The sequence below is a fragment of the Poecilia latipinna genome, unplaced genomic scaffold, assembly GCF_001443285.1.
Source record: "Poecilia latipinna isolate Pla-1442-1.1 unplaced genomic scaffold, P_latipinna-1.0 Scaffold670, whole genome shotgun sequence".
NCBI lineage: Eukaryota > Metazoa > Chordata > Actinopteri > Cyprinodontiformes > Poeciliidae > Poecilia > Poecilia latipinna.
The window spans coordinates 129,912-140,566 of NW_015113286.1; the positions used below are offsets into that span (position 1 = coordinate 129,912).

The 10,655-nt window shown below is 38.0% G+C and overlaps 1 protein-coding gene across 1 annotated transcript in view; it reads right to left on the reverse strand.

The window, feature by feature from the left end:
- The window catches only part of LOC106954661 (wiskott-Aldrich syndrome protein family member 3), a 45,027-nt gene that overhangs the window by 17,386 nt on the left and 16,986 nt on the right, over positions 1 to 10,655 (reverse strand). Inside the window, exons 3-4 of the mRNA XM_015044340.1 lie at positions 5,986 to 6,130; positions 4,293 to 4,427 (exon numbers count right to left, since the gene is read on the reverse strand). Coding sequence (XP_014899826.1) covers positions 4,293 to 4,427; positions 5,986 to 6,118 — 268 coding nt within the window. The 5' untranslated portion in view covers positions 6,119 to 6,130. The remainder of the gene's footprint in view (positions 1 to 4,292; positions 4,428 to 5,985; positions 6,131 to 10,655) is intronic.

Consider the following 10,655-nt stretch of genomic DNA (forward strand, 5'->3'; position numbering starts at 1 on the left):
CGGTTTTGGGGAAGGGGGGTGTGGGGGGGGGGAGGGAAATGGGGGGGGGCGGGGGGGGGGGGATTGGATTACTGCCGACGACATATTCGCGTTTGTAGATAGATTTTTACCCAGAATGCATATGGAAAAAAACCGTGAGCGAAACGGTGACTGGTACTGACTAGTATATACTCCATTGAGGGAAACTAAGTTTCATATCTGCTCAAGAGCCCCCCTGGTGGTTGATGAAAAATCCACATATATTGAAAAAAAAACACTGAATGCTCTCTGGTATTGTTCAGGGGGCCGGACCAAATGAGGAGGCGGGCCAGATCCGGTATTGTTCAGGGGGCCGGACCTAATGAGGAGGTGGGCCAGATCCGGTATTGTTCAGGGGGCCGGACCTAATGAGGAGGTGGGCCAGATCCGGCCCGCGGGCCATAGTTTGGGGACCCCTGCTGTAGGTGAAACAGAAGAATGTGTTACAGATTTTTTTTTTTTTTTTTTTTTTACATTTTCTGAGTCAGTAAAAAATATCTGGGGTTTGCAGTTCAACAAAAGGACTTCTATTTTGCTGGTTCACACAATGTTTTATTCTGTTACATAAAAAATTTAAAAATGGTTATTTATCGTTTCTTTGAGATTGTTCTAGAGCTCTTTTAGCCTGCTTTGTGTCAGACAGGTCTGATTAGGTGATTCTTGATTCTACAGGTCTAAATGTGTCTAGGAGAATTCAATTCTGTTGCTTTTAGTCCTTTATTTTAACTGTTTTCTGTTTATCAGAAATATTCAACTGTGCAAAATAAAGCAAAACAGATAATGTTTTAAATTTAATGCTTTTTGATGCCTATTAAATTAGCTGGTCACTGTTGAATATAAAAAATAAATACATTTTAAATTGTTCTGAATTACTTTGAGGTAGTTTTTTTTTGTAGAATTTATTTATTTTTTTCATTTTGTCGTCTTACTACTCCAAAAAAGGTAAGACACATGATGATTAACAAGAAGATTAGCATAAATCTTTCAAATTTTCCTTTTTCAGTAGCATTTTTATTACTGTTTGCCTGCCTTGTGAAAGAGCGCACAAGCACACCTTGCTAGTTTAATAAAATCTGCTCGACCAGCCTCCACACCTTTAGAAACAGAAATTGATGTCTTTTTTTTTTAGCATTTGAAATAAAATACAAATTAATCTAAAGCATTATGCCTTTTAAAGGCGTGCCAATAACTGAGGGGGGTACTGTATGTGAACAGATAGTGGGCAAAACATTTGTTTCTCAATACATGTCATAAATATTTTCAATAATACTAAGGTGATAAAGCTCGTGGGTTTGTATTACTATCTTAGGGTACAATAATTTGAGGAATCAGTTGTTCCTTCTACGGTTTAAACCTGACACCATCTACAATGGCCTAGTTAAAGTGAACATGACATAATAGTTTTACTTATTACATAACAGAGAGACATGTCAAGTGTTTTTGCCTTTTCTTGACTAAGCATCATTCTCTTATTCTTCTTTTCTTACAAGATACTCAGATTTCTCCTTACCAAATATTCTAACTTTACAATATATATTCTCCTTCCTTATTTCTCTTTACGATATTTTTTCTCTTTTTTCCCCATTTCAGATACCCCTCCTTCCTTCTTGACTAGAGAGAAGCCATCAGTGTCGCCATTTTACAAATAAGATGGAGAGACTGAAATAGAGAAACGAACTGAAGGACAAGAGGAAATGACTGAGCAGAAGTAGTAAAAGATAAAAAAGTGAAAGGTTTGTGAATCATGACTTCTGTAACAGAGAACTAAAAAAAATAGTATCAAGAGGACAGAGGAATGGATTGCAAGTGGGAGGACAAGGGAGTGAGGAGATGAAAAACTGAGCAGGTGAGGAGGAGGAGGTGGAAGAGAAAGAATGGGAGAGGGATGAAAGAGTATGACGAAAGACTGCTGAGGTTTTTCTTTTCATCTCCGTCTGCGCTGCTGTGACGCTGGGTATCTGAGGCTGCTGTGCTGCAGAATGACTCGGCAGAACCAGGCAAGGATGGAAAAAAGAGAGAGGAGAGGGATAGAGACAGAAAAGAGGATCATGAAAATAAAATAGATGGGGAAAATGAAAACTAAACATGGGGAGAGAAGAGGATGGAAAAAAAGGAAAGTGGGATAAAAGAGAAGAAACCTGAGCTAAAAAGATAGGAGGCATGAACACATGTGGCTTCTTTCAGTCTCATCAAAAAGGTTAATGACAACAGAACACGGGATTTAACTAAGCTACAAATCTGTTGATCTTCTAAACTCTGGAAACGGCCACAAAAAACTGATTCACTGGATTCTTGCACTTATCTGCAGTCAGAATGATCATTTTAAAGTTTTAAACAAGTAGAATAATGAGTGTGCAATGACAGTTTTTAACAAAAGGTTCAAATCCTGGCCTGGGCTCTGTCTAAATTGCCTTCAGTTATGTATGTGTGTGTATGTGTGTAGGTGTGTGTGTGTGTGTGTGTGTGTGTTGGTGTGTGTGCGCACGCGTGTGTGTGTGTTTATGGTTGTTTGTCCAGTGGGCCTCTGTAGGTGCCTTTTCATTGGCCATATAATTGCTCAATTTTACACAAAGAAAATAAATTTGCTTAATGAAAACAAGTCGATCTTCAAAAAACACTTTGTTTGATAAACCGCTTTGGTGCTAGGATGAGGTGTTTTTATGGAAAATTAGTTTATTTTAATAAACTGCAATGGAAACACTTTTGTTCACATCGCAAACGGATGTTGTCACTGGTGCAAACCACGAAGAAGACAACAAGAAGGAGTTTGAGGATCATTGCGCAGAATGATTTTTAATGACTTATCGCATGAACAAACTTGATCACGTGATTTTATTTGGGTTTCTTATTTAATGGAAACGCCGCAATTGCAAAGTTGTGTTTTTTCGACATTAACTGAATATCAACAAATTTTCGCGCACATTTGTAATGGAAACGCAGCTTGTGTTTGACCTTTGATGGACTAATCCGTTGTGCTTCTCGACCAACAACCACCACAGATGAGCAGTATTAGGTAACTGTAAATGTTACAGGTTGTTTTCCAGACTTTAGCATTTGGCAGAAAGCTAGAACATATAAATCTTACAAAATGTACCTACAAAGAGAATAAATCAAACATGCAAAAATTAAATATGAACAACTACATTCATATAACTGACTATTGGAGACAATTTGAAGCCAAATGGCTGAGAGTCTAATAACCAACCAGAAGCTCTACTTATGCACACAAACACAGCTAAAGAGTAAGGTTCATCTTAGCGGTGAGTTCACTCCAGCACTCTTGGGATATGCAGACACACAGACATCATATGAGAAGGAAGCATAATGTAGACAAATGTAATAAAAAACAGGACAGATTGTTTACATGCACTGAGCAGACATGTACTTTTTGTGATACTCCCCAAGGGACAAGACGGAACGCCAAACCGTAGCATCTGAGAATTACTCTGGCAAATAAACATTCTCCTTACATCAAACTACCTACTTTGACTTTTTATGTGAGTAGAGAAGGATATGTATAGATTTTATGGTCATTAGTGTGAGTTTTACAGTGTCTAAGTAAAACATGTATGCTAACTTTATGACATGCTAATCTTGTGACACCAACAGTCCAGAAGCTTCTGGGCTTAATCTGGATCATATTCATGTCAAAAATCATGTGTGTGATTCTAACATCGAACTCCTCGCCATCAGAATGTGCCCTTACCATCTCCCAAGGGAATTTACCAACATTTTTGCCATCACCATTTACATTCCCCTTCTGGTAAAGCCAACGTTGCCTGTGACGTCATTAATAAATTATTATTATTACTACCCATTTTTAATTTTTGTTGTGTGCTATGCTGGGACAAACCAAAGTCCCCCACCATTCAAGAAAATATTATCATCTGAATTCTTCTGTACTGTATATGATAATGTAAGAGCTCTTCTATCCATGAAGCATTGCTGTAAGACTAGTTAGAGGACAAAGCACAAGCACACATGTACCTATAAACAAAGAAAAGACATTTAAAGCATAAAATGCAAATCACAATACACCAACACTCACATTAACACACACACACACACACACACACACACACACACACACACACACACACACACACACACACACACACACACACACACAGGTATAGAAACAATCCCTTTGTTCAAAACAACACACAAAAGATGAATCACAGACGTACACACATGGCTGCTTGGATGTATTTCTGTGGAAGAATGACCTTTCCAGAGTCAGACACACACATGCACACACACACACACACGCATACCTTCCTCCACAGTGGAGTCGAGCTGAGTGACTTTCACAGCCAGCTGGTCCACTCTCTCCTGCAGGCTGCTCATCCTCAGGTAGAAGCTGTTGGCTTCGTTGAACAGTTCTCCAAAAATGTCCTCAGCATGGCGACCTAGGCAGCAGCGCAGAGACCCAGGTGAGGTCAGATTTGATTTGTGGTGTTCACATCCTTCAAACGTCAACAGCTTTTGATCAGTCCCCCCACTCACCAGAACTGCAGCGTCTACAGACACACATCTGTCATAAAATATTTAAAAGCAAATGTTGTTCCATCTCGACAGTCGAACTGCACAAGGACTTCTGTTAAATAGCATTCTGTTGTAGACAATTCCAACAGTGTAGAAACACAACGCTGGCCGCACTTGATTAGTTCTGGTCTTGAAAAGATGGAGGCCTGTATAGACATCTTTAGTGTAATCCAAACTAGAAGCATGCAGATGTTTTTTTTGTCCTGTTTTGACAGGAAACCATTTATTCTTGGCAGGACTTTGAGGTGGTAAAAGATCGTGTTAATAAGACTTTCTGATATAAAATAAAAGTGGCACAAGTATGGGGCCCTGAGGAACCCCGTGTGTTATCTCTGTTTGCTCAGACTCAGAATTTCCACAAATTTGGCCAAATAAGATCTGACCCGATGTGGCACAATCCTGCCAAGTTTTTAAGTTTGCTAACCAAATTATTAACTGTGTTGACAGCAGCAATTAGACCTAACAATCCCAACTCACAGGTTTTAAAACCAGCAACCCTGAGACGGATCGCATTTGAAGTTTCACCAGTAGTCTCACAGTAAGATGGAAAATAGTTTCAAAAGAAGCAAAACAAAAAAAGAAATACATTCATTGATTATCTACTTTTTCAATTTACTTATCTGAAAATGCAAAAGAATATTAAAAGAAACAAAGAAGAAAAGCCTGTCGTCTGTCTCTGCAGGAAAGGCTGCATTCTGCTGTGAATCTCGTCAGACTGAAAACTAAAAAAACCTTAATACCTCCATAAAACCATGACAGGAAGAGAGATAGAGAGATGCAAATGCAAACTAAACTAGATTGCAATGCGCAAACAGACATCTATTCCTCCCTTTTTTTTCTTTTTTTCTGTCCCCACCACTCAATTTACGTCTGACAGACGCAGCAGAGGCAGTGCCTTTAGTCACCCGGAATGAGATGTCACAGTTATAATTTAGCACATAACTTTTAAACACATTTAGATAGCTATTTTGCCCTGCATATATCAACTGAGTCATTTGGGTGGAGATTAATATTCACAAGAAGTTTTGTCCTTGCTAGTAAATGAACTATTCACATTTACAATGAGTTGTTTAAAGTGAGATATTTCAAAAGAGAATAAGTACAGCAGCAGACTAGAAACTGCGCTTCATGGCTTTATTAACCAAAGGTGTAATTGACTGGAAGCATCTTTGCTGTTGAAATTTATGCAGAGCAATTGAAACTAAGCTGTTTTTTTTTATGTGTAGAAACACAATAAATCTGAGAAATGTATGTCAAAAGCCCTAAAATAAATTGTCCTTAGCTTTGAAAAAGTCACATAAAATGTTACTAAAAATAGTAGATGACCAAGTAAATGATTTCAACCTGGTTATTGTAAGTGAGGATTACTTTCTACTGGAGATTAGAAGAAAAACTATAAAAACGTGTGTAAATATTACTCACTCAGGCTACCCAGCTGTTTGATGATGGCTGCCAGTGTGCTGTTGGTGACACACTCCAGTTCACTGGTCACCCCATCTGGCAGCGCCCCACGGCACAAGTGCCGGGGTTCAATATTTCTCTTCACCAGCGGCATGTTGCTCTACACCTGCAGAAACAACAAAAAAAGAACTGAAAACACCATGTTTTTTTTTTATTTATTTAACTTTCAACTTCGCTGATTTATGGTTACGATCCGTTTCCTTAAACTCGGAGCTTTCGTACCTCCCAGTGAACAGTTTCTGAATATCCAAAGAGTAAGATGGATGCAAATATGCCAACATTTCTGGGAAATAATAGGGATGGGGGTGGGAGGGGAGGAAATGACTTGATGTTGATTTGTGAGGCCGATGGAAACGGAGGTGTCATGTCCACCGTGGGGCGCAGTCACTCATCGTGCTGTCTAATGCCAGAGCTCCTCGCGTGAGCCAGAAACTAAATGAGCCAGAAAGAATTTTATAAATGGTGCAAATGAGCTTGAAACTGGGCAGAGAGACCGGAAGGGTCCTGACAGGGAGACAGAGAAACTAGACGAGGCAGGATGAGTAAGGATCAGGGGTGCTACTAGAAATAAAGCTTCTCTGGGGCCCAAAACCACCAAACTGCCAGGACTGAAATTTATCTTTGAACCTCAAAAACCCTAAGATGAACTTCCCAGCTAAAAAACAAAACAAAACAAAAAAAAACTTCTGGTTTATCTTAAAATATATTTAAATGTCATCCAAATGTTTTTATTTCAATAATCTGATTCAAACAGTCAACCATATTCACTGCAAAAACACAAAATCTTACAAAGTGTTTTTGGTAGTTTGTAGTGGAAATATCTTAGAACACTTGAAATAAGAAAAACTAACTGATGAGTGACTTTTAAGAACGATATAGAAGCTTGTTTTATGTCAATAATTCTTTAATATTGATTGTTATTGTAATATTGTTTTTACTGATAAGACATTTTCTCCATGTAACAAGTGAAATAATTTGCCAGTACTTTTTACATAAATTTTAAGAAATTATTGACTTAAACAGGCTCCTGTGTCTTGCTGCAAATTTACATGTGAATTATTTTAGTCTTTTTTTTTTAATATGCTAAGATATTTGCACTAAAAACTATACAACATGCTTTAACAAACATGCAAAAAACTATTTTTTAAAATGAAAGTTACATATTGCAGCTTTAAGAATTATACAGTGAGAATCTTAGCCTAGCCCCATCTGTTTTCATGTATTGATAAAAATCAAAATTAATGCCCCCTACTGGCCTGGAGTAGTTGTTTCAGGGCTTTGAGACATTTGAGAAGTCCCTTCTGTCTATTTTAATGGGTATGAACCACCTACTAAAAACTAGAATACAGTGTTGTAAAAACACAAGCAACACAGGAATCGATTCTCTTATCAAGAGAAGAAGTGTTTGTTTCTGCATATTCAATCAATAACGTGTTTGTTTACTCTGAAATATTTGCGATAAACGGGGGCAAACAGACGTTTGTAGTGAGTTTTCAAGTAGTAACCAGATCTGTTTGAAGCATTCCCCCGCTCGTTCCTCCCTCTAACAGCTTCTGACATTTAATTATGTTAACTACCTCAGATGATGCTGCGGCTTCTTAAGTACGCTGTTGAGCTTCCCTCTGTGCACGCGCCTGTATGCTTGCGCAGCAGCCAATGTCTTCCCCCCCTTCCTCCAGCTGCTGTAAATAATCTAAGAAGCTCGCTGGTTAATAATACATAAAAACTCCCCATCATCCTCCTTCCCCGCTCCGATGGGTGCTGCTCGTCTCGTCTGTCGGGTGGGTCCCCCAGTCGTCTTTTTAGCTGGCTCCTGCGCTCGTTTTCGATCCAAATATTTTGTACTTCCTCGCTTGGTTTCATCAATAAATCAGTAGAGAGCGAATACCTTATACTCCAACTCCCAACTCCCGAGCGTCCAACAAAGACTGGGGTTTCCCCCCCTCCCCTGTTTCCATGTCTGTCTGAGAATCTGCGGTTTCTTCCTCGGTCATAAAAGCTTCAGACACACGAAGCGACTCTGTTTTGACCCTCGGGCGCTTACGTCTCCTTTATGAACACTTTCAGGTCAGCTGCAAGGCAAACTGACATGGTTCTAGTCGGCTATGCTTCAACAAGAGAACGGGTAAACAGAGAAACAACTCCTAACAGGTTCACCTTTTTCTGAGGATTCCTCTTTAAATAGAAATATATTCCCGCTCACAAACAGTTGCTTCAAAGGAATGTCAAGAATACAATAGCAACTTGGTTGCCTTTGTTCTGGCAGAAAATTTTAAGCTTGTCTTTCCCCGATGTTCTTAGGAGGTTCTCCTCATTTTCACATTTCTTTTTTCATATAAAACTAAATTATTTAACTATTTTTCCAGCTGAATAATAATAAATAAATATATATATATATATATATATATATATATATTTAAAAAGTGTGCAAAAATGCAAGTTTTTGGTGCAAATCTGTTATTCAAAATGTGAAGTGTTGTTTTGATGTAAACAAACTTATCATTGGTTTGTCCTATCAAGGTGAAATTCATATCAACACTAAATTTAAACTCAGGCTGTCAACATTTGCGATTTATCCAAAAAGTTCAACGGCAGTTCAACGGCACGTCTGTCTACTCACTTCCTGTCAGATTCCTGTCAAATAAAGTTCAGTAACACCAAGACAAAAAAAGATGTGACAACAAACATTTGGATAAAACCAAGGTAGCATGTAGCCTACTTATCACAACGGTGAATTATTCTTTCACTGGAGCATAACCACTTTACAGATAACGTTTCTAAATTACAACAAAAGGACTTCATATAAAACCGTCGTAAATATGAAAACCTGAAAAACGTAGATGTTTGGTTGGAGACAATAAAACATTCTCTTAAGCAGTTTTTGAAAATGTGCATTTTTATATTTCAGGCCTACACAAAGTTAATTGTGATTAATCAAAGGGCGAGAGTGTGATTAATCTGATTACATATTTTAATCGATTGACGGCGCTAATTTTAACTACAACCATGTTTACCAAAGACTGATTAACATTGAAACTCACACACTCCAGTCTCTGTGATTCCTTAAGTTTAACTATATTAAACTTTACATAGGCTTTGCAGGCATCAGACTTTTCTGGCATCATCAGCAGTATCAGATTTGGAAACTAAAAAAACAATAAAAAATTTGTGACCTTTAGCATTTTGAGCACTGCCTTTAGTGTCCGATGTGAGCATCTGAAAATCAAAAATACATAATTCATATAGTACATATATCATTATTAACCAAAGAATCTTTTTAAAGCGAACAACACTAAAGAACACAAGCTTAAATGTTAAAATATTTAGATCCAAACATCATAAATGTAAAGAAGAAAACAGACGATAGACGGAAGAGGAAAAGCACCCTGAGTACGCTGTGGAGCCACGGGAGTGTTGTCATGCCAACACACTGAGGAATCTGCTCTTCAGATCAAAAGTGGAACTGGCTGTGCCACTGAAAATAGTATGAAAGAAAGACTGCACAAAGAGGACACGGAAAGAACGAGAGAAGGGAAGCGAAATAGAAATTAAAAAGAGGGAGCAAAAGATGCCAAGAGATGAAAACTAAAAGTGGAAACTTTGGTACGTCGGCCTGTGGATGATCCATCGCACCGTGACACCCGGGCTTCCGAGAGGAGCAAAGGAAACGATTTCTAAAAGGTCAGGTCAGATCAGATCAAGAAATTTGTGGCAAAATGAAACTCTTTAGAGATGTACAAGTGAAAGTGACCTGTCAGAAAATGTTAGTTAGCATTGTTGTTTCCTCACATGGTGACAATTTTCTGTTTCCATGGGCAACAGTGAAGCTGTACAGACTAAATGAACAGTCCCAGGGTTATAACCTAAGGTTAACAGGGAGATAGTAAGTGGTAAACATGAATCGACAAGGTTATCTTAGCCTGAGTGACTGCCTTTTCCCCCAAAGCATTGTTAAATACCCTACTTTATCATTTGTGGATACGACAACAGTGCATACGACAACGGTGCATACAATATCATTCAACCATCAGACAAGTCAGGCTATGACTGAATTTTGTAACACATTTGCTGAAGAAGATTCACTCACTTCAGCATGCTGAACGCTTGAAATAGTCAAAACCTGAGTTATGTTACAAATAGTTTAATCCTCAAATAAGGACAAAAAATTCAACAAGAAAGTGACATTATGGTTAAAGTAACCAAAACATCCTGTAAAGTTCACAGACGCAACAGGACACTGAATTTTACACCACTGATCCCAACATCCACATACTATTCGAACAAGTAATGCATTAAAGGAAGTTTTTAAATAATTATTAACCATTAAATTCAATGAAATCCTATAATTTGTGTGATTATTTATCTCTGTAGTTCATCAAAATATTAGAGTACCAAGAAACATATAATGATACACATTGGTTATTTAAATAGATATCAGATATTTTGTTTATTGGTAAAAAAAGAAAAAAAAGTGGAAGTAGAAATGTATGAAATGTGAAAACAAGGGCAATTAATCATGCACCACTTTCAAATTCCCCCCCCCCCCCCAAATCAACAGTACAACCCCTGGCAAAAAGTATGGAATCACCAGTGTTGGATGAGCACTCATTCAGACATTTCATGCTGTAAAA